We start from the raw sequence: 25,181 nt of genomic DNA, 5'->3' as shown, positions 1-25,181 counted from the left end.
CATATAAATAATACAATATGCATAAAACCGAGCAATCAATCGATTAAAATGCATCCCAAAATTAATTCAAATAAATTAAAATTGAAGTTAAAACTGAACAAACGACAATCCTCAGGTTAAAATTGAAAGCGGTTAATACTCGCCAGGACCAAATGACTATTGAAAGCAATGCAACACACTAAAATGCTAGAATTTGACAATGCGTTGTTTGTTGTCATTTTTTCAAAGGTATCCCCCTCATTTAACAGGGGGGGTTGGTCGAATTCTGTGTATACTGGACATACTTATTAATCGGCCACTGCATTCAGTGCTTCATCTTTACAGTTACCTAATGTAGATTTGAGTCTCCTAGTCTTGCACACGCTGAAATTCAATACCCATTTTATGATCCATGACACTCATTTAAATTTCTTAATGCAGTGAACTAGCAGAAAAACTAAAAAAAATCCCCTGTGGAACACAAAGTGTTTTCCAGTTGAAAACCTTGCCTCATTAGGCCACGCACATCACAAGTTGGAGAAAGGTGTCTTCTCTCTTCTGCTCACCAATCTCATTAGTTTTCAGTGGTTGTTAGCCTTCTTCCAACTTCTGCAAGGGGGGGTCCAGCTGCTTTTGCAACTGGAAAGTCGAGGAACAGTAATGACATTCTGAAAACAAATAACTAAATGTGAATCTTGGGCCTCTTTGCCCTCTGCAAGAAAAAAAGAACCAAATTATTACTTGCATAGTAGCATTTATGCACATGGTGCTTTACAATGAATGAGAGCTTACAGAAAATGATTGTAAAGGGGTTGCAATATAAAAGGAAAAAAACAAAGGGGACAAGAAAAGGAGGGAAATGGAGGTAGGAACTGGGATAAGAGAGAATTTGATCTGGTTTGCTCTGAAAGGCAAACCTTCGCAGTTTCCACAAAACACAGCCATCCTTCATATTTCTCCAAATTTATCCAAATTTTGCAAAGCAATTCTCCAGACAGGTAATGTGCACACAAATTTGCACACTAGGGTAAAGTGTGCATGCAAATAAATTTATTATTGAACACAGCAAGCAAGAATACAAAATGGGAATTGCATTGCATAAACGTGTCTATTTGGCAAAATTGCATGCAAACGTGCACATTGGGAATTTTCAGAATGACTTTTTAAAAGACTGATGTGGAAATGTGGAGAATGGAACTTCAAATTGGAAAAATGAGAGAAATTGAAATTAATAGATTTGCCGATCCGTACACAGATAACATATAGATTCACTAATTCCTCATTATAACTGCCTCCAAGTTTTAGAAATTAAGAAGGCCAGGCAAAATTGGTTGCCAAGACAGGAACTTATAGTTAGAAAAAATCTCACCTGAACAGTTTGGTTTGCCTCTGCCTTCTTGAGTTGGAAATCCTGGTTCAGACTTTTGCTCCGGTTTCTCCTTCTGCAGAGATTGCTTTTCTTTCTTTCTCTTAACCACGTTTTTGTTACATTGTCACTACATTTAAAAAAAAAAATCCATTTCCCTCTACTCTCTCTACACCTTTTTTAATAATGTCATTACACTAGTTAAAAATAAACAAATGCATATGTATATATACAGTTAAGAACATAGAAAATTACATTGTACTGCACTTAAAATTGAAAGACGCCTGCTTCTTGGGAGAAAAGCAATGACAAACCTAGACAGCATCTTAAAAAGCAGAAACATCACCTTGCCAACAAAGGTCTGTATAGTTAAAGCGATGGTTTTCCCAGTAGTGATGTATGGAAGTGAGAGCTGGACCATAAAGAAGGCTGATCGCCGAAGAATTGATGCTTTTGAATTATGGCGCTGGAGGAGACTCTTGAGAGTCCCATGGACTGCAAGAAGATCAAACCTCTCCATTCTTAAGGAAATCAGCCCTGAGTGATCACTGGAAGAACAGATCCTGAAGCTGAGGCTCCAATACTTTGGCCACCTCATGAGAAGAGAAGACTCCCTGGAAAAGACCCTGATGTTGGGAAAGATTGAGGGCACAAGGAGAAGGGGATGACAGAGGACGAGATGGTTGGACAGTGTTCTCGAAGCTACCAGCAAGAGTTTGACCAAACTGCGGGAGGCAGTGGAAGATAGGAGTGCCTGGTGTGCTCTGGTCCACGAAGAGTCGGACAAGACTAAACGACTAAATGATGATGACACACTACACTTAGTGGCAGAGGATCTGCCTAGAGATGCTGAGGATTGAACATGAGACTTTCTGCATGCAAAGCAGAGGTGGGAAAGGGAAAGGACCCCTGGACAGTTAAGTCCAGTTCAATTCGACTATGCGGTGCAGTGCTCATCTCTGCTTTCAGGCTGATGGAGCCAGCATTTGTCTGCAGAAGAGTTTTCCAGGCAGGGTGGTCTTAAGCCTATCCGGCACCATGGTGTAAAGATCCCTCTGGCACCACCCCCCCCCAGCAACTCCAGAACAAGGGAGGGGGCGATGGAAAATTCCCCAGCGTGGTGGTGGCGATCAAGCAGGAAAATGTGCTTGCGGACATGCTCTCCGGTGTCAGGGCGCCCCAGAAGGAAGCCCGGGAAGGCTGTGCACCACCTTTTGAAAGGAAGGAGGAGAAGGACAATGACCAGGAGCAGGGCCGTCTTTAGCAGATGTAGAGGCTTGGGAGGGAAGCTGCATGCCCACCAGCCATATAGTTGGCGGGGCACAGCTGGTGGGCATGCAGGAAAAGGGGAAGCTCCCAGAAAGCCACGCAGCTCCCCCACTCGCTAGGGCGCCCCTGAGAGGCCAGTGCCTTGGCGCAACGAACCACTAAGCCGTATGGGAAAGACGGCTCTGTTTCCAGGTCATGTGGCCAGCATGACTAAACTGCTTCTGGAGCAACAGGACACCATGATGGAAGCCAGAGCACATGCTAATGCCATTTACCTTCCTGCCACAATGGTGTCTATTTATCTACTTGCGCTGGTATGTTTTCAAACTGCTATGTCTAGGTCCATAAATAGGAACACTTTAGAGGTCCTGGGCCCTAAGGAAGTCAGATTAGCCTCAACCAGGGCCAGGGCCTTTTCGACACTGGCTCCGGCCTGGTGGAACGCTCTGCCTCATGAGACCAGGGCCCTGTGGGATCTGATTTCTTTCCGCAGGGCCTGTAAGACAGAATTATTCTGCCTGGCCTTTGGCTTAGAATCAATTTGATTCCCTCCCCCTCTTTCCTTTTCCTTCTGTGATAGAACCCCTATTTGGGGACTTCCCTGGCTTTTTTCTGGCCCATGTAGGACGAGTCTGGATAGGCAGCCTTGGTGAAGATTTGATGTTTTCTCCCCCCAAACAGTTTTTGATCTTGGCTTCCCATGAAATGAGGCTGCATTTTAAGATGTATTTTAATCTTGTTTTTAAGTTGTATTTTAATCAATTGTTTTTATACTTGATGTTAGCCGCCCTGAGCCCGGTCTTGGCCGGGGAGGGCGGGGTATAAATAAAATTTATTATTATTATTATTATTATTATTATTATTGTTGTTGTTGTTGTTGTTGTTGTTGTTGTTGTTATTAGTATTATTTTGGCAGGAGCTGAGACAAAGCAATGGGTGCTCACCCCATCACACGGATTCGAACTGCCAACCTTATGATTGGCAAGACCAAGAGACCACAACGCCAGCACAGAGATAGTATCATCAAATCAAGGCCCTTACCTGGACTCCTTTACAAAAATAACCCAGTCGAAAATAATTTCCTCTCAGTTAGTCATCTCACTAAGCAAAAAGCTAGACTGTCACTAAGAGCAGGGATGAGGAATGTTTCTGGACCACATGAGATGATGGGAACTGTGGTCCAGAAACATCCAGAAGGCCACGCGGAGCAAACGAATTCACAAGTCAGTTGTAGCTAATGACCATTTTATGCTGATCTCTCTGTTAATAGAAGAGCAGAACACAAGAGGCAAATTGCCATTTCAAAGCCACTTGGACTCGCCTCAGTAGTAATAATGCCTACTGTGTCTTTTGTGCAAGTTGTTAGAAGAGAAGTTGAAACTGAGGGACACCGCACAGCCCCAGAAACATGCCGTTAGAGCCCCAGTGTTAATGGAGACACGAAGAGCAGGCTGGAGGTTAGAGAAAATTACCCACAGCAGTTTGTAAAGCAGTAGGGGAAAACTAACACCACAAAATTGCACCAAGCATGATTTACTCTATCCCAGCAAGTCTTCTATTGTTCTTGTCTTTACAATATTAGAAAATATGCCATTTTTCTTTTTCTAAAAGGGCCACCTATGGTGTTAATGAGTTCATTTCAAAGTACATTCTGCTACACAAACATTTAAAAAGCACAAGCAAGAACAAACAAAACAACAGTAGATTTCTCACATTTACTTTTCTTATGTGCTTTGGGTTGAAATACCTCTTGGAAGAAGAAACAGCTTATGTTACCATGAATAAACTCCTCTTACTAATTGCAAACAAGACACTCTCTTAGGTCAATTAAAAATTAAACTAATTGGAAGAGCTGAAGAAGATTTTCATCTCATTACTATGCAGGCCATATTGCAGTCCACTATAGGGACTCCTTAATGGCATTTTAGGAAGGAGATGAGAAACCAGATGAAAGAGATCAGATGCCTTTATTGGCTCGGCTAACATAAAGTGATAAAAATGAATCATTCTGACAGTGGAAGAATGAAGTTTGGTCTTTTCCCTCACTCCCACCTGTCTTGATTACTCACCTTCCTTCTTCTAATAGGCTCACTTTAATGTTTGAACCGTATGCTTTTATGGGTATATTTTACACATCAATATTTCTCCTCATTAGAACCGCAGAACTGCTTCCAGTTTTGTGAATGGTTCCACCCCCAAAGTTCAAATGGAAACTTAACACACCTTCAACTTTTTCAAAATGTGGATTGAAATAGGTGTGGGGATCTAGTGCGTGATGGTGAGACTTTATTCAAAATGGGCAAGCCCAGTGGAAATAGCTCTTAAAGATCTTAATTAATTCCTTAGCTTTGTTTTGCATATTTTTTTTACCCTGAATGCGTTGCAAGAATGATTATTCTAAGTTTTGGTCATCGCATTCATAATTTTGTAACTTCCAAAGTGATTCTCCAAAGTCTCCAATTTTTAATTGTTTCCACTGCAGCAGTGCGTTCTCTCTCTCTCTCTCTCTCTCTCTCTCTCTCTCTCTCTCTTTTTTTTAATTTTGAAATACCTCTTCAGTTCCAGCAAGTTTAGCTTGTAGCTGCTTGATACAGGCACCTTTTCACTTGTGATTTTGTAGTGAGGTCTGTGGGACCCTCACTGTGAAGTTTAAAGCCTGGAAACAACGCTTCAGGTTACATACGCTTCAGGTTACAGACTCCACTAACCCATAAATAGTGCTTCAGGTTAAGTACTTTGGTTCAGGATAAGAACAGAAATCATGCTCTGGCGGCGCAGCAGCAGCGGGAGGCCCCATTAGCTAAAGTGGTGCTTCAGGTTAAGAACTTTGGTTCAGGATAAGAACAGAAATCATGCTCTGGCGGCGCAGCAGCAGCGGGAGGCCCCATTAGCTAAAGTGGTGCTTCAGGTTAAGAACAGTTTCAGGTTAAGTACGGGCCTCCGGAACGAATTAAGTTCTTAACCCGAGGTACCACTGTATCTGACTTTCAGAAGACATCTGAAGGCAGCCCTGTTTAGTGAAGTTTTAATGTTTGATATTTTATCACATTATTATTATTATTATTATTATTATTATTATTATTATTCTGTTGGGAACTACCCAGAGTGGCTGGGGAAACCCAGCCAGATGGGCGGGGTATAAATAAATGTATTATTATTATTATTATTATTATTATTATTATTATTATTATTTAATAACCAGAGCCTGTTTCTGGGGGTGGTCTTGGACTGCAGGGTGGGCAATTTAAAATGTCTATATAAGGGCCAGCTTTTAACCTGCTTGTGAAAATCATCAGAGATCACAAAGAAAGGAATTTATGATAACAACAAGAAGAGAAAGGAAGTAATAAAGGACTATCCAGATCAAACTGGACAGAACTGTCTAATTAAAGCAGTAAGATAAGTGATGCTGTTTTGGACTCGAGCGGAGCTTGATATAAGGGTACCCCCAACAAAATTTAAAATTTGGCTGTATAATTTGGAATTAATGTGATATGGATAATGTGATGTAATTGGCCTGTTAATAAAAATTATTTTTTAAAAAAAATGTCTATATAAGGGCGGGCACAGAGGGTAAGGATTTGCTGAATCTAATATTTGAATTGGAATACAAAATAGGAGGTGTGAGGAGGTCAAGAAACTAGTGAAGAAAATATAAGATTTGAAAATATTAATCTATTTTTTGTTTTTAGCTATGAACTTTGGTGTTTTTCTCTGTCTTTATTCTTTATTTTTCTTTCTTTCTTCTATCAACAGTTTTTCTACTGTGTATTTTTAATTTGTCTTGCTGTTGTAGTTTAAATGTTGGAATTGGTTTTTATTGTTTGTGAAACGTTAATAAATATCTATATATCTATATATCTATATAGCTATATATCTATATACGAAAGCAAATATCTATATATCTATATATAAGGGCGGGCACACTTTTGTTCTGGGTCCTCCTCCATCCTCCTGCATGTGAGGGGAGCACCCTGTTGCAACAGCTTTAATAAAGATCAGACTTACTAGCTGCTTTGCTTCTCAATATTCTCTGGTTGGCCTCTGTTATTTTCTCCTGCCAATCGAGAACCTACAAAAGGACTCTATGTTGGCTCTTGGGAACCCCATAAGGGGAAAGGAGCAGGGGGTTTTTTACTTATAACAGCCCACTGAGCCGGGGTGGATAAGCCTTTCTTGCCCACTGCCTCACTAGCCCAGGACAGCCTCATCCCGGCAGGCAGCCCAAGGGACCCACTGAACCTCCCTGTGGGGCCACCGAGAGCACCTCATCACACTCCAAAGTGTGCCTGGATGGAGAAGTTGTAGCACCTACTGTACGCCAGACTCAGCCGTGCGCTCAGCAGGAAATGCTCCGGGGAGGAGCGCTTAAACGTTAAAAAACATTTTGAAAAACATATTGAATTTTCCATAGCTTATCATCGCCATCTAGTGTGACATTTGTATACTGCACTTTGCAACACACTTTAAACGTTTTATTTGCAGCTGTATAGCTGAGTCCGGGGTCAGCACAATCAGAAGCAGCTGAAACCAGGAAGTGGGCTTATTAAATGTCTTCACCACTTCCAAGCAAAATGTCCCAAAGTGATTTACATCAAGTAAAAAATAGAAAAATACAAAAATACAAAAACAGATTAAAACCTTTGGTGCTGCCAAACTGCACAGGAGAACAAAGCTGTCTTTGCTTGCCACGGAAACCTGGTAGGCCTCTCTGGGGAGAGCATTTCATAAACTACAATCCATCCATAATATTGTTGTTCTCCATCTTTTGGTCAGAGCAAAGCATGTCTAAGCAATCTTTGAGGTTTCATATCAAAGATAATCCAATTCTTACCTCCCTTTGATACAATTAGCCTCTTTGAAAGCATCTTCTCTGATCCACGCAGCATCTCCTTCAACAGACTCCTGTCCGACTACAATAAAAATGAAGTCAGCAATCAAACAGGTTTCAATTATGGTAAATTTTCAGATTTGCTTTACAAATGGCAAAGGAAGCTTAGAAAGCTTTCTTCGAAACCTCTAATCCCCAAAGCGGGAAGAATTTGTATTCCATCTTGAAATTACTGAGAATACATTTCTTCTGGCAGGTTGACCCCGATTGATTTCTCCCTTTCTCTCTTTCGGGCATATCTCCTCACCTTGCTCTCCCTTATCCTTTTCCCCGCCTTCTGTAAATGGCTTTTTTTTAATCATAATTTTCTAAGTCTCAGGTTACAGAGAGATTTTTTTTGTAGAGAAAGGCAAACAGTACTTTTAGGGAGAAAGAAGCTAATTTCATAGGAGACCAAAGCCTTTTCAGCTTCCAATTTATATTTGCAAAGACATATTCCTGTTCCTTTCACAAAGTAATAACAAAAGACTTGGTCCCATCCCCCCAATTACTATGGTTACAGTCTTAAGCTCACATAATAGAAAGCACCTGTCCACATCATCAGACTGCATGAATGGCAAGAGATTGCACAACACATGAACAAGCTGTGGCATTCGGCACTTTGCTTGGAACTGCAGCTACTGTAGAGGAGCAAGGTCTTTCCAATCAAGTGTCTTTATCTTTGAAACGTACAGTGGTAACTCAGGTTAAGAACTTAATTCGTTCTGGAGATCTGTTCTGAACCTGAAACTGTTCTTAACCTGCAACACCACTTTAGCTAATGGGGCCTCCTGCTGCTGCCGCGTTGCCGCAGCACGATTTCTGTTCTCATCCTGAAGCAAAGTTCTTAACCCAAGGTAATATTTCTGGGTTAGTGGAGTCTGTAACCTGAAGCGTCTGTAACCCGAGGTACCACTGTACAGCCTTCCTTTATATCCAAATCAAGCCATAGGTGTCAAAATTGCATCAGGCTGGTCCAAAACTGGAACATCTGGCTGGCCATTTATGAGTATGACGACATTTTTCCACCTTTGCCGTATCAAGCAGTTGGTCCCTTACTTTTCCTGCCCTGACCTGGCCACAGTGATCCATGAGATGGTCACCTCCAGGCTTGACTACTGTAACTCTCTCTACGTGGGGCTGCCCTTGAAACTGTCCCAGAAACTCCAGCAGGTGCAGAATGCTGCAGCGAGGCTCCTCACAGGGTCCTTGCCATGGGAGCATATCACCCAAGGCTCTACCAGCTGCACTGGCTCCCAGTGGAGTATCGGGTCAGGTTTAAGGTGCTGGTTTTGACCTTTAAAGCCCTATGCGGCCTAGGGCCCTCATCCATACAGGACCGCCTTTCCTGGTATGTCCTGCAGAGGACCCTAAGGTCCATGAATAATAATAGCTTAAAGGTCCCGGGCACTAAGGAAGCCAGACTATCCTCCACCAGGGCCAGGACTTTTTCAGTGATGGCTCCGACCTGGTGGAATGCTCTGTCCTACAAGACTAGGGCCCTGCAGGACTTGATCTCCTTCCGCAGAGCCTGTAAGACAGAGCTATTCTACATGGCCTTCAATTTGAATTAGCCTGATCCTCTATTCCCTTTTCCCTTTCCTCTTCTATGAAGAAACCCTTTCTGGAACCCCACATTTAAAGTCTTCCCTGGTCTCCTTGCTGGCCCTAGTAGGACCAACTTGGCCAGTTAGCCCTGGTGATCATTTGATGTCTACTGACTAGGTACCCCCAAAAAATGACCCCTGAATTTTTGAATTTTATTGATATTGATGCTGCATTTTATGTTGTATTCTATGCTGTTTTTAAGTTGCATTTTAATCAATGTTTTATATTTGCTGCTAGCTGCCCTGTTTTTAAACCAGGAAGGGTGGGGTATGAATAAAATTTTATTATTATTATTATTATTATTATTATTATTATTATTATTATTAAATAAATGAGCTTGAAACTCAATAACTGACTTGTTTAAAATTTTATCGGCACTTCCCGATCTTTTCTCTGCAGAAATGTTTTTAAAAAGACATTGCCAGTGACTTGTTTTCTTTTTTTTCTAAGAGATGCTTCTCTAAATAGCGGATTTCAGATGAAAAAGTTAAAACAAAAGTGAACAGATTTCAAGGGGGAAAGCTAAAAATTATTTCTAAAAAATTATTAATCTAGATTTTCAAGCTAAAAATTCTGCAAGTGATCCTTGCTGACTCTTCAGACATCAAAAGAAAAGTACCGTGCAGGAACATTGCTGTGGCAGGACATAACTTTTTGAATGTGACCCTTGTGAATAGCCCACAGAGATGAAAGGAAGCTGTACAATAGAAATGCTTGATGGATTGCATCCCTGGAGTGGATTCATGCAGAATATCAATGGTGTTGTTTTCACTTCTGGAAGTCATTCCAGCATGGGAGCAGCCAAGATTGTAAGCAAGGAAGTTAATGGTCTCAGCTACAGGAACTTCCAATATCTTTGGGGGTTCTGAACTGTTTAATGTTGCAGGATCTGCCACAGTTCCTGGTTCACACTTGCAAGCAAGCAACTCCTCTGGGGCTGAGGCAACTGCCAACAAGAATGGGGTTCATAGTCCACAACATCTTGAGGGTACCACATTGGTTATCTTTGCATACTTAGTGGAAATTCACTGGGACTTACCTTTGGATAAATGTGCCTGGATTACAGTGTTACTCTACTTTGAAAGAATGCTTCCAGGGGCACCTCTAGATTATTAGGCTGTACATACCAGAACTTGAGGCTCGAGCATTTAAAGTGGATTAAAGGACTCTGTTTACCTATAAAGGGCTCTCTTGCCCTAGCACAACAAACAGACTTTTTGCAATTCGGAATGTGTTGGGAAAACGCTCTCAAAAGTGTGGGAGGCACAAGTTATTAATGGGAAGACAGGCAAGCACCCCTCATGCAAATCAGAACTGATGCAGGGAGAATGCTCATTGTCAATGTAAACACCCCATAAGCAAATCAGGTAAAAGTAAAGGGACCCCTGACCGTTAGGTCCAGTCGTGGCCGACTGTGGGGTTGTGGCGCTCATCTCGCTTTATAGGCTGAGGAGCCGGCTTCCGAGTCATGTGGCCAGCATGACTAAGCCACTTCTGGCGAACCAGAGCAGTGCACAGAAACACCGTTTACCTTCCCGCCAGAGCGATACCTATTTATCTACTTGCACTTTGACGTGCTTTCGAACTGCTGGGTGGGCAGGAGCAGGGACCGAGCAACGGGAGCTCACTCCGTCAAGGGGATTCGACCCGCCGACCTTCTGATCGGCAAGCGCAAGAGGCTCAGTGGTTTAGACCCCAGCGCCACCCGCAAATCAGAATGAATGCTAAATAAAGGCCGGATATCATCTTACCGCCACATAAGCTTTGTGCCAGCAAATCAGAAGGAATGCTTGAGAAATAGGTCATCTGGGGGGGGGACCCAGGTTAGAATTGCCAAGTGGCTTATTTATTTATTTATTGGAACCCAAAGGAAAGAGGCTGACATGACTTTCATCTGACTGGAAACTGCAAGAGAATGCAAGAATAATGGGTCTGCATCATCTGTAACTCTCACAACAAGGTCCTGTCAGAATAGGAGCAGAAATGTATTAACATTCTTTGACAATAACAGTACGCCAAGGAGTGTAAGGAACATAGATGTATGATAATTGCCCCAAGGCAATTAGTGCTTCAAGAGAGAAATTAATTACTACAGACACCAAAAACAAGGAAGCCAAAAGGTAGTTCCAGAACTCAATTATACAGATTTTCTTTCTAAACAAAGCATGATAAAGATTGTTACTTCCTCCAAGCGTAGTCAGCTGTAACTACAGCAATTAAATTATAAATGATCTGTCTGACCCATGTACCCATTTTTAAATGTCTCAGGATAATCCATAAAATGTAAGAAATAAAGCCAGCACTAAATAATAGGAAAGCTTTTATACATCCAGGCGCAGCACAGTCTAGATGTAATATGACCTCTGAGTGGCCAGGTCAGCCCAAAAAAAAGCTTCAATGAGCACTTAATCTTACCCAGCGAAACAAGCTCAATGTAAAACCCAAGGCACGAGGAGAGCAATAGATAATGAACTTCACTTACTAAGGTAATGAGCTCTGTTTTGTAAAGGGATAATGAATGGAGTTAGCAGCTTGGACAGGGGTAGCCAGAGTAGTACACACAAGATCAGGGGCCAGCAACCTTTTTCAGCCGTGGGCCGGTCCACTGTCCCTCAGACCTCGTGGGAAGCCGGACTATATTTTGAACGGGGAAAATGAACGAATTCCTATGCCCCACAAATAACCCAGAGATGCATTTTAAATAAAAGGACACATTCACCTCATGTAAAAACACACGGATTCCCGGACCGTCCATGGGCCAGATTGAGAAGGTGATTGGGCCACACCTGGCCTTAGGTTGCCTACCCCTGCACAAAATGCTGGTGGACCACAATTCCCTTCAGCCTCAGGCAGAATGACCCTTGACCAGGGATCAAGGCATGTCCAAAGTCCATTTTGGGGGAGTCAATTTAATCCGGCCCCCATGGCAGTATATGTCCTGGGGCAAAACCCTTTAAAAAGCTCGCAACTTCAATCCTAAAAGAAGCTCAACAACTTTGGTCGGCCCTCACGCATGTTCACTTCATCAAATCTGGCCCTCTTTGAAAAAGGTTTGGGCACCCCTGTCCTAAATCGTATGGAAGGCACCATAGTCACTACCAGTCCAATAACTCTTTTTCTTTTTCTTTGAATGCTTGGTGACTACCCTTTTGCCATAACACAAAACTGCCCTTAATTTCCAAAGCAATTTCCATGGCTATATTGCTTCACCAGATATGGGATGGTGACTTGGACAACATACTCCCTGACTGTGTGGAGGTTTTAGGTGCAAGCAGAAGGCCTGAACGGGGCTTAGATCTTTTGCTCATCCCAGCAGTACAACTCTCTGCACCTCTTCTTCCAATCCACCCATTTCCTCCATGTCCCACATGAATCACTTCTGCCTCTCAGCTCCAATACAATCTTTCTCCTTGCACCACTGGGACTGATCAAGTTGTAGTCCATGTCTGGAACGCACTGCATTGCCTACCTCTGTTTAATACGATTAAGTTGTGGAAAGGTTTTAATTAAGGGTGATTGCTCGTGTGTGTGTGTGTGTGAACAACCCAGTGGCCCCCAGGAAACTTGAATGTTGGGATATAAATTCAATAAGTATAAATATATAAATGAAGGTGGAAGAAAAAAACAGCTGGAGTTTATGGAACATATGCCAGTCAAAGTTCTACTGTTTCAGGTGCTGGAAGTAAAATTATTCCCTCGCCGTACCCTAATTCCTGTTGGGTGCTTTGTATTAACAATTAAATTCTTGCAACTGAAACTGATTTCATCTTTCCGTGGCCTCTTGGTGCATGCAACCTGTACCAGAGGGCTGTTCATAGCAAATCACGTTATATGAAATGCTGTCAGCACATATGATAAATGGATGCTTTTCTTTTTTCCTGAAGTGAAAAGTTCTCAAGTTCCAGATGGCGTTTAAATGTCACTGGTCAAGAGGAAAGGAAAGATAATTGTATTTTCTTTTTCAGCATTCTTGGTATGTGACTAACCAAGACATACTAACTTTGTTATTTACCCCTCAAAAAGGCTGATTTATTGGTGACTACATAAAGGCTGATTTATTGGTGACTACATAAATCAGCGGGTGGCGCTGTGGGCTAAAGCCTCAGCGCCTAGGGCTTGCCGATCGAAAGGTCGGCGGTTCGAATCCCCGCGGCGGGGTGCGCTCCCGTTGTTAGGTCCCAGCGCCTGCCAACCTAGCAGTTCGAAAGCACCCCCGGGGGCAAGTAGATAAATAGGTACCGCTTACCAGCGGGAAGGTAAACGGCGTTCCGTGTGCGGCTCTGGCTCGCCAGAGCAGCGATGTCACGCTGGCCACGTGACCCGGAAGTGTCCCCGGACAGCGCTGGCCCCCGGCCTCTAGATGTGAGATGGGCGCACAAACCCCAGAGTCTGTCAAGACTGGCCCGTTCGGGCAGGGGTACCTTTACCTTTACCTTTTACATTCTTGCTTGCTTGCAAATCCTGAAGGCACAATCCAGGCAAAATTAAGTTCTTTTAAGTACCACTAATTTCAGTCACCACCATTTCAAGACAGGCTTAAAATTTCAAGACAAAGGAGATGTTGTTGGACTTTCGGAGGAAGAGAGGAGAACTAGCCCCACTGTACATCTGGGAGGGCTGTGTGGAGAGAGTCTCTTCCTTTAAATTCCTAGGAGTTTATCTCAGTGAAGACCTTACTTGGAAAATAAATACAACCCGGGTGGTTAAGAAAGCCCAACAGAGACTCTAACTCCTCAGAGTATTGTGGAAGAACAATGTCAATCAACATTTGATGATCTCCTTTTACTGGTCCACAATAGAAAGTGTCCTTTCATACTGCATCACGGTGTGGTACGCTGGTTTGACATCATCTGATAGGAAGTGCCTACAGAGGGTGGTGAATACAGTACAAGATATTATGGGCTGTCCTGTGAATCTGCTGGATGAAAAAGCGGAAGAATGTTGCCTCAGGAGAGTGAGGAAAATTCTCAGGGATGATTCACACCCTGGCCGGCACTTTCTATATCAGGCAGAAGATATAGAAGCATGATTAGTTGCACCAACAGGGTAAAGAACAGCTTCTATCCGTGGGCTGTTAGGCTGCTGAATGAAAATATAAGAACAGGGCAACTGACTTTCGGGTTTGGTGGGTGTGCGTCAGTAAACGAGGGGAATTAAGGCTAAAAGAGCTGAGTGGGGGGTGCTTGTGTAATCTCACTGTATACAAGTTGTACAAGTGACGATAAAGTATTTCAATTTCAGTTGTCTCCCACAGCAGTGCAGCCATGGAGTCCAAGGCATCTCCCCCCCCCCCCGCCAGTCTCCAGCCAGTCTGCCCAAGATGGATCCCAGTTTTCCTTCCTTCTCCTCCTTTCCAGAACACCTTGCTCAAGATTCTCTTTTCCTGTCACCTCACCCTCAGTTGCCCTGGCAACCTTCCAAATCCCCTGTCTCTGTTCACACCTCAGGGCAAGGGGGAAGGACAGTTCTCTTGCATTACCAATGGCTCTCAATGGCCCTCTATTGTTTCTTAATGGCCCTAGCTTGGCCAGGTTGGTCTTTTTGCATAGACTAGCTCAGGAATTCAACTGCAGCTTGTATTTCTCTCCCTTCACATCCCAAATAATCAACATCCTACCATTTATTAAGTTCTAGGGCAGGGGTCAGCAAACCTTTTCAGCAGGGGGCCGGTCCACTGTCCCTCAGACCTTGTGGGGGGCCGGACTATATTTTTTTTTGGGGGGGAATGAATTCCTATGCCCCCAAAATAACCCAGAGATGCATTTTAAATAAAAGGACACATTCTATTCATGCAAAAACACACTGATTCCCAGACCGTCCGCGGGCCAGATTTAGAAGGTGATTGGGTCGGATCCAACCCCTGGGCCTTAGTTTGCCTACCCATGTTCTAGCGTTTAGGGGGGGGTCTGCCTTCCAAATCTATAACACCAACTATACCATCTGGCTCCAGAGTTGAAGGGGTCCTTGCCAAAAAAAACCTCCATGTTCTGGACTTTCCTATTGGCCATGGCTGGTTGGTCTGATGAGCCACCATTTAAAATTCCCCACAGTGCTCTGGGTTGTCCTGAATAGCTTGACTCTGGAAATTGTAGGAATTTAAAATGATGTTTACTTATAGCTCAGTGCGATGTTCTGAGGGGAGGCATCAGAATCCCATAGGGGGATATTGCTGCTTGAGGATGATGGGGCGAAACCAGGTCTGTCTTTATAGCATTGCTGCCTTCATTGTACATGACATGGGTATTTGCTATGTTTATGTGGGAGTATAAGCTGTCTGTTCAACCTTTTACCTGCCTAGATCTGCTGGGTGTCATACAAATGAAACAACTTCACAGCTGCGCAGGTTATCAGTATGGTTTATTGAACGAATGAAAAAAATAACTATGCAAAACAAAATCATTTTGAAAGTCTACTGTACACATACAAAAAAAAGTTACGACAGACTACAAAACAACTAAACCGTCATAAGAGAAAGTGAACTTACGGCTGTGACAGTGAAACAAAATAAAAATATTTTTATAACAGGAAAATACTGCCATTTCAGAATTAACAATACTAATGAAAAGTGCCTAGTTTTAAAACATTACTCTAGCTTTTTAAAAGCTGAAACGTGTTTCCTGAGCTCTTTTTTCTCTTATAGTTCTAACAAATCTCTCAAATTGTAATAAGCTACTTGTCAGAAGAACTGCCGCTGTGTCATAATTTGGGTTGCCAACTTTTCAACTGGCAGCTATAACTATGTCTTCAGCAGTAGCTTCATATACACCTGTTACTGGCAAGTGCTGAAGCTGTTTGCAACAAGAAAAAAATCATTACCAGCTGAATTCTGCATATCAAGTTGCTGTGAAATACACAAGAACAGGCCAGGCTAGTTTTTTTCTACTCAGTTGGCACACTTAGCTATTGCTCTTAATGAAGATTTTGAAAATACAATCAAACACATTCCCAAATGGCAGTTCCCGTTTGTGCTCTATATCCCAAGCCACCTAGGGATGTTTAGGAAGCAGAACTGGATGAGGCAAACTCTTGCTCCAACAATCACAGCAAAAAGGCCCTGTTTCTTTGTTTACTCTGTTCTAATTTACTTTTGCCAGAGCCATGCTCAACTGCAAATTGCTTTCTTAAACCCTCCTGCATTCAGAAAGCTTTGAAGCTGCTGTGAGAAGACTCGGGGGGGGGGGGACGACACCCCAGAACTGTGCACACATCTGGCATATCCGTGCAGATTTCTGCGCTGCAGTCTCTATATTTCTGACAGTAATTTCAGCTGTAAAGCAGCATGGGGAAAAGACAGTTCTGAACAGCAGAGTAAACACGTTAACTGCAAGCAATCACCTTTTCTCCGAGGATACAATTACAGGGAAATTGCCATTAGCCAAGGCTCTGTTCAGACAGAAGCTTTCCCTGGTGACTGTCCCACTAAATAGGAAGTGGGAGAAGGTACTTCTAGGAAATGGTACCAACTGAGCACCACACTCACTGATTTGATAGTGATGGTGTGCTGATCCCACCCAGCTGGGGGATTGGGATAGTCCTCTTGTGAGCTGTAAGTGTCAGATACACTAGTCTTGGACACCTGGCATTTGCAGCAAACCCTCTGCCTGGAAAACAGCTTTAATTAGGCATTGATTCTTACAGTGCTGCAGTAGACCAGACACATACACAGAAATGGTCAGTACAGAAGGGAAGATCTTAATTCAGAAGCCTGTTTTTGGTCTAAAAAAATTACAGTGTCTCACGCATTTTAAAGAATCGACTATTTTCACATAAGAAACATTTTGCAATGGTAGACAGAGTCACATGGTGAGTACAACTATCACATCATAGCCTGGTCATTTGAAGCTAATGCAACAAAACTCCCATAAACACTGATAGCTTTTTCTTCTTCTTCTTCTTCTTCTTCTTCTTAAGAGCTTATATTGGCACTTAATACTAAAGATGGTTTTTTTCCCATTTGTTATGGCAAAATTAAACCTTTGGGTTCTCTGATGATGTATGAATCCCAGACCTCATATTTGGACACTAAGTGATACTTTTGTAGTGTAGCAAGGAACAGTCTCTGCAAAGAGAAAAATAGAAGTATACTATGTTAGTTGTCAATCTCTGAATGCTCGTAGCTTACTCGGTTAGGCAGGTCTTGAAACAATTGCGAGAATAAGCTACACCCTCCACCCAAATCCTCCAAACGTTTTAAATTAATAACTTTTGTTGCAAGGAGCGTTCCCTACACATGGATATACTGTCTCCACTTTGAGGTGTTGTAAATCACTACAATCAAATGGTATATAAATTTTATGAAATGAATAAATACACATGATAAGCTCCACACAAGATGTCAGACACACAAAGGGAAGTAATCGAGGTATTCTACACAGTTTTCTACAATCTATCTGATCTCTAGGTTCAGTTCTGAGGGCCGCCATTTCAGATATATAGTAAGTATAATAATAAAATTAATAATGGCCCTAGAAGACATCCCATATGAGAAAATAATATGTTTAAGGATGTGGGAAAGATGTAGTATCCATATTTTTAAAAAATTCTGAAAGAAAACAACTGATCATGCTATTCAGAGAGGAAAGAAAAAATGATCTTAAGTTACAAGAAGTTAGGGGAGGAAAGATAATTTAAAAAGCTTAAAACCAGGAGTGGGGAACCTGTAGCTCCCCAAAGTTTGTTGGATTCCAACTCCAATCAGCTTACGATGTTGGCCAGGAGTAGGCAACCTAAGGCCCACAGGTGGCCCACAGGGGTTGTTTAACCAGCCCACAAACCACCCCTGAACCGAGCCGCCCACTCGGTGAGTCCCCGTGCACTGTGCTAAACCTGCGCAGTGCGGAGACTCACTTCCACAGTGCCAGAAATTGCGTTTGTGCATGCTTAGACACCGAAAATTGTGTCTGCGCAGATGCAGATGCCAGAAATCATGTCAAACCATGTCTGCGCAGATGCCGGAAATCATGGCCACGCATGTGATACAGCCCACAGAGGGATCTCCGCTGGAGTGAACCGGCCCAGGCGAGGTAAACCTTGCCGACCCCTCATGTTGGCCGTGCTGACAGGGGCTGGTGAGAGCCAGGAGCCAGTGGCTTCTTCCAGATTGCAGGTTTCCCATCCTTGCTTTACACCAAAGCTCTACTCGCCCTAAGGAAGTGGCTTTCCCAACTCATTGGGCCCCTTGTGACATTCTGGTGGCCTAATCAATGCTTCCCATCCCTATGCCAGCCAGATGGCTACTGTGATCTCCTTGACTTGTTTGTCCTTGAACTAAAGACAAAGCTTGTTGCTTGAAGAGCTCTAAGGCAATAAGGCATAATTCAGGAACACTGACTCTTTCCATGGTGAAGCAGAAGCCATTCTCTTACCCTCCCCATCCCCTGAGCTGCAGCAACCAAGAATCATGTTCTGCTGACAGAGGAGGAGGCTGGACCATGATAGCATCAGGGGAAACACTCTTTTGAACAATGCCTCACCATCCAGGAGCTGAACAGAAATGGTAGTCCTCCAGATGTTGTTGGCCGGTCAGCATGGCCAATGGTCAGGGACGACGGCAGTTACCATATATTATTATTCTAATTTATTGCATTTATATCCCGCCTTTTTAACAAGGTGGCGTCCATAGTTCTCTCCTCCTCATTTAATCCCCACAACAACCCTGTGAAGTGGGTTAGGCTGAGAGGCAGTGACTGGCCCAAAGTCACCCAATGAGCTTCATGATGGTCAAGTGGGAATTTGAACCCTCATGTCCCAGGTCCTAGTCCAACACTCTAACCCAGGTTTCCTCAACCTCGGCCCTCTAGATGTTTCGAGACTACAATTCCCATCATCCCTGGCCACTGGTCCTGCTAGCTAGGGATCATGGGAGTTGTAGGCCAAAAACATCTGGAGGGCCGAGGTTGAGGAAGCCTGATCTAACCACTACACCACATGGCTTTTTGTTGTCCAGCAACATCTGGAAGGCCACAGGTGCCCATTTCGTGTGTTAAAGCAACTGATGTTGTCTCTGGGTCAGGAACTAGTCTCACCTGCATATATGAGGCTTCAGTTTCCACATAGTCTAATTCCAAAAAAAGTCAAGGTCTTGCTTGTTCTCCTAATATTTCATTATTAACCAACAATGTACTGTTTAAGGCAGTAACTGTACATGACACTCTAACAAACTTCATGACTCGTCTCAAGTCAGACTCTCGTAGGCCTCTGTTTTTATGTGCTTGGACAAGTCATAAAGTCTGTTAGAGTGCCATGTATAGTTACTCCTGACCTAACACAATTATACACACAACCTTCCTAATCTTTCCCCCTAAAGCGTCTGCCTCAGACTGTCTTCCTGTAATCCAGCTGTTAACCCAATCCTTCAATGGCTCCCAGTTGGAGTAATTATTTACTTTCAAGAAGCATGAATGGGCTGCTTGCCCTAAAAAATGGCAAAGATTATGGCAGTGTTTGGCCACTTGACAATAAAAACCAATATCCAGCAGTTTGAGTCCACACGGAGCTTCCAAAACAGATAAGCAAGCACAGAGTTATCTGTCTATAAATCCACTAACTTCGATAAGTGTGATGCCTCCAACATGATCATTACTGAATTCCTACCTTCTGTGAATTACAGGGATGTCTCCCAACTGGATTCTTGCAGTCTGATCCAGCTTGGGGTGTTTTCACAAATGATACTAAGAACAACACTTGGGATGAAAAGTTACCATCTATTCAGAGTCTTGGTTTGAAATGCATGGCTTGTGAATTTTGTTTATATGGAATGGAAGTAAAAGAGGGCTAAGTAAAGGTAAAGGGACCCCTGACCATTAGGTCCAGTCGTGACCAACTCTGGGGTTGCAGCGCTCATCTCGCTTTACTGGTTGAGGAAGCTGGCGTTTGTCCGCAGACAGCTTCCGGGTCATGTGGCCAGCATGACTAAGCCACTTCTGGCGAACCAGAACAGCGCACAGAAACGCCGTTTACCTTCCCACCGGAGCGGTACCTATTTATCTACTTGCACTTTGATGTGCTTCCAAACTGCTAGGTTGGCAGGAGCAGGGGCCGAACAATGGGAGCTCACCCCGTTGTGGGGATTCGAACCGGTGACCTTTTGATCAGCAAGTTCTAGGCTCTGTGGTTTAACCCGCATCCCTTAAAAAAGAGGGCTAGTTTTGGTCAAATATTCAGTGGGCTTTGTTGGAGGAAGCCTAAATGAGGGAGAGTTCACATTCCATCACATCAAAAGCTCTGACAACTGGTCAAAGCAGGAGATGGGATCATTTTTCACCATTTGTTTTCTCATTGGTAGTTTTTAAATTCCCCCTTCCCATTGAAACCATAAAGTTCCAGGCTGGCGTAGTTAAGGAGCCTAATCCACAGGACTCTTGAGAAAGTGAGGGGCAGATCCAGCAGGCCCAAGGTCACTCTGACATGCAGCATTCCTGAATATAAGTAAACCTGAGGGCTGGTCCATTATGGCAGCACAGTGGTATCTTGGTTCTTGAACCTAATCTGTTCCGGGAGTCCGTTTGATTCCCAAAACCATTCGAAAACCAAGGAGCGGCTTCCGATTGGCTGCAGGAGCTTCCTGCACTCAATCGGAGGCCATGGAAGCCATGTTGGACATTGGGCTTCTGAAAAATGTTCGCAAACCGGAGCACTCAGGAGCCGAATTGTTCGGGAGCCAAGCTGTTCGACTACCAAGGTACCACTGTATCAATAAAATCATTTTTCCTGTGGCTTGGTGCTGGGCTAGGGAAAGCAGCTTCAGAAGTACCACTGCTTGAGTAGAAACTCTTTGGCTCCAGGACATAATATGAGAAATAATTCTATTGGCAAGACAAATATGTGCCAAGGCTCTATACATGGTTTAGCACAAAATTGGCTTTCTTGGAAATAATTGGGGCCTTGTGGAGCCAGGGGCAGATGAGTTTAATGATCTATAATTTTGTAGTTGTTGGCACATTTTTAAACTTGGATCGTTTTAAAAGAGGATTGACAAATTCGTGGAAGGCAAGGATATCAGTGGGTACTAGCCATGATGACTATTCTCTGCCTCTATGGTTGGAGGCAGAGATGCTTCTAATTAGGGTTACAAGACATCCCCAGTTCCCGGGGACAGTCCCTGGATTTGCAAATCTGTCCCCAGACAAATTCCATCCCTGGAATGCCCCCAGATTTGCAAATCTGTCCCCGGGAAACGTGGCAGCGGCAGCCTCAGCAGCCCAGAGCCAGCCTGGTAGCGCAGTTGGCTCTGGCTGGCTTCAGGAGCTGCTCACTGCCACCGCCACTGCCGAGGGGGAACCAGGGATGTCCGGCGGTACAGATTTCCTGCCCCCTTCCCCCTTTGTTTTGACAGATCAGGGGAGGCTCGAGAGTTGCGGCCAGGTGGGCATTGCCCAGGAGGGGTGCAAGGCGCACGGTTTCTCTGCCAGGCAAGGTGCAAAGCCCTTCTTTCGCACCGTATGAAACATAAATGTGCAGGGTTTTTTTAAATACTGGGCAATGGCCAGCCGCCCACGACTTCCGAGCCTCCCCCGATCAGTCAAAACAAAGGGGGAAGGGGGCAGGAGATTGGGGAAGACTCGGGAGTCGCGTGTGTGCGGCGCACCATTGCCCAGTTTTTAAAAAACTCTGTGCATTTATGTTTTACAGGGTGTGAAAGAAGGGCTTAGCACCTTTATACAATATGCATGTGTGCTTGGGCCCAAGGTCTTTTGTCTCACCATCCCCACTACTGACTCCCTGTTGCTACTCAAAAAAAAGTGTCCCCAGATTCATTGAAAAAAATCTGGTAGCCAGATTTCTAAATGCCAGTTGGAAACCGTACTAAGGTCCTGTGCTCAGGTCCTCTTGCCGGTTTCCCAGAAGGCATCTGGGTAAGAACAGGATGTGGGCCATTGGCCTGATCCAGCAAGATTTTCTTAAGTTCAGATAAGAATGGTTATATGGTTGGCTAAGAGTGGCGCTGTGGGTTAAACCACAGAGCCTAGGACCTGCCGATCAGAAGGTCGGCGGTTCGAATCCCTGCAGCGGGGTGAGCTCCCGTTGCTCGGTCCCTGCTCCTGCCAACCTAGCAGTTCGAAAGCACGTCAAAGTAGATAAATAGGTACCACTCTGGCGGGAAGGTAAACGGCGTTTCCGCGCGCTGCTCTGGTCACCAGAAGCGGCTTAGTCATGCTGGACACATGACCCGGAAGCTGTATGCCGGCTCCCTCGGCCAATAAAGCGAGATGAGCGCCGCAACCCCAGAGTCGGCCACGACTGGACCTAATGATCAGGGGTCCCTTTACCTTTACCTTAAGAGTTTTTAAATAATGGGACAGGGCTGCTTTAGGGACTGTTATTATTCATTGACTTCTCTTCTTCCACACACCTCTCAAGGTGATGTACGCAGCTATGTACCAAATGACATGACAGTGACAAAGGAAAATGAGAGGAAGGCAGCCTTACAGGGTGAAAAAGAAAATCTTTAATTCCCAGCCTTCTCCTTTTTATGTGCACTTCTTGCAGATTTCAAGCGCAACTCCATAACATGATTGAGAAACTCGCTTTCTGTTTTAAATGGCTATTCTCAAGGATTTTGACTCTGTGCCAGATTCCAGATCCTCTATGAAACACCTCACATGGATCGCGGTGTATAATTGACTAACTTTCCTCCCTAATGTGATGAAGAAATCAGTTTGAAATTAGCATCTCAATACACTGGGATGAAAAGGAAATTAGGCTGCAATCTCACTGATATATGTCTGTACCTCTTTCTCTGAGGTCTGTAATGTAGGCTTTCATAAATTCTTTTTCAAACAGCTCACGATCACGGTCACTTTCTGTTATTTCGTCAATCTCTTGAAATGAGGTTGTTTCAAGAGGGTTATCCTTGAGGCTTATAAATCTGCAAAAAAATGAAATATTAGCATGAAGAGGGTTATATAATGTTCCTTATCATGAGCAGACTGTAACTTGCTATATGCCAAATGATTTATTGCCCTATAAATTTTCTGTTCTTCCTACTTGGTTACTGAGCAAAGTCAATTTATCTATGGGCAAAAGTTTGCTACTCTTTTCGTGGGCATAGAAGCCACACACTTTTCATGCTAATTGGCTAGGTAAAGGTAAAGGTAAAGGTACCCCTGCCCGAACGGGCCAGTCTTGACAGACTCTGGGGTTTGTGCGCCCATCTCACATCTATTGGCCGGGGGCCAGCGCTGTCCGAAGACACTTCCGGGTCACGTGGCCAGCGTGACAACGCTGCTCTGGCGAGCCAGAGCCGCACACGGAACGCCGTTTACCTTCCCGCTGGTAAGCGGTACCTATTTATCTACTTGCCCCCGGGGGTGCTTTCGAACTGCTAGGTTGGCAGGCGCTGGGACCGAGCAGCGGGAGCGCACCCCGCCGCGGGGATTCGAACCGCCGACCTTTCGATCGGCAAGCCCTAGGCGCTGAGGCTTTAGCCCACAGCGCCACCCGCGTCCCTAGAATAAACGTTAGCATGTGAGATAAACTGACAGATTGTTATGTAACTACTAAGGAAAACCTGCCTTTCGGGGGTCTAATTGTGAACTGAATGTGAGTAAATTTCGTGTTACTTTTAAGGAAAGACTTTTGTGTCTTTATTCTTTTAAGAGGGATAAAAGGGGACACCAGGAATAATCCACCTGGGCAAGCCGAATTGGATCACTTAACTAAAGAGATTCAAATGAATCTGCAAACTAGCTTCCTGCTATATTGAAGGGAATCTGCTCTGCTACATCACTCCATCGTTCTGCCTGGACACTGAGGTCCAGCGCTGAGGGCCTTCTGGCGGTTCCTTCACTGCGAGAAGCAAAGCTACAGGGAACCAGGCAGAGGGCCTTCTCGGTGGTGGCACCCGCCCTGTGGAATGCTCTTCCACCAGATGTCAAAGAGAAAAACAACTACCAGACTTTTAGGAGACATCTGAAGGCAGCCCTGTTTAGGGTAGCTTTTAATGTTTAATAGGCTACAGTGGTGCCCCGCAAGACGAATGCCTCACAAGACGGAAAACTCACTAGACGAAAGGGTTTTCCGTTTTTTGAGCTGCTTCGCAAGACGAATGTCCCTATGGGCTTGCTTCGCAAGACGAAAAACGAAAACGTTTGTTTCCTTTTTCTTAACACCGTTAATACAGTTGCGACTTGACTTCGAGGAGCAACTTATAGAACGTGGTGTGGTAGCCTTTTTTGAGGTTTTTGGAGACTTTGGTGATTTTTGAAGCTTTTCCAAAACTTCTTTTAAACTTTTAAAACTTTTTTTTGGGGGGGTTGGATTTTGGGTTGGGGGTGTTTGGAATTCAAGGACTTGGTGTTGGGGAGGGGTTTGCAAGAATCTGGAAGCTTGTGTGTTTTTTTCCTGCATTTTTATGATTTTCTGTGACCATTGGGCCACTCTGCTGTTTTTTTTTTAAAAAAAATCTGGATTTGAATTTCTGTGTGGTGGGTAGCTGGGGGAACAGTTGAGGAGGGGGTTCTTCAGCAAGAAGCAAAGAGTGAAAGAGGAACCTTCTTCGAGTTGTCCCCCAGAGTCTTAGAAAATGTACTGTACACTTTGTTGATTTTTAAATGTTTTTCTGTCATGTTTAGAAACTTAATTTATTGTTCCTTCAATTTTTGAAATGCTCTTTACAGTATGTGTGACTTTAAAGAGCACTTAATAAACTCTTGTTGTACCAAATTTGGCTTTGTTTGGACTTTTTTTGACCATAGGAACACATTAATTGAATTTCAATGCATTCCTATGAGATTTCGTGCTTCGCAAGACGAAAAATTCGCTAGATGAAAAAACTCGCGGAACAAATTAATTTCGTCTTGCGAGGCACCACTGTATTGTATTTTAGTGTTTTGTTGGAAGCCACCCAGAGTGGCTGGGGAAACCCAGCCAGATGGGCGGTGTATAAATAATAAATTATTATTATTATTACTCACTAGTGTGAGTGAAGGAAGGATACTTATTCATTATATCCTTTCCTACTGTCCTTAACATTCCCACAATATGTGAGCTCTGCTCCTCCTGGCACACTTCCATGGCTCAGTATTCAGGTGCCTACTAGCCCCCATGAGACCATGATCAAAATTACTGGTTCTGAGAGCAAAGGCCTTA

General features: G+C 43.8%; 1 protein-coding gene across 2 annotated transcripts in view; it reads right to left on the bottom strand.

Annotated features, from left to right (window-relative positions):
- Positions 1-15,432: 15,432 nt before the first annotated feature.
- The window catches only part of LRRC2 (leucine rich repeat containing 2), a 100,247-nt gene continuing 90,498 nt past the window's right edge, over positions 15,433-25,181 (bottom strand). For both annotated transcript variants that reach the window (XM_082241650.1, XM_082241649.1), the window contains exons 8-9: positions 22,823-22,959; positions 15,433-17,151 (exon numbers count right to left, since the gene is read on the bottom strand). In XM_082241650.1, coding sequence (XP_082097776.1) covers positions 17,102-17,151; positions 22,823-22,959 — 187 coding nt within the window. In that variant the 3' untranslated portion in view covers positions 15,433-17,101. The remainder of the gene's footprint in view (positions 17,152-22,822; positions 22,960-25,181) is intronic.

Source organism: Podarcis vaucheri (genome assembly GCF_965113315.1).
Source record: "Podarcis vaucheri genome assembly, chromosome: 11".
NCBI lineage: Eukaryota > Metazoa > Chordata > Lepidosauria > Squamata > Lacertidae > Podarcis > Podarcis vaucheri.
Note: the sequence above shows the minus strand (reverse complement) of the source record. Positions and strands in the feature narration are given on the sequence as shown.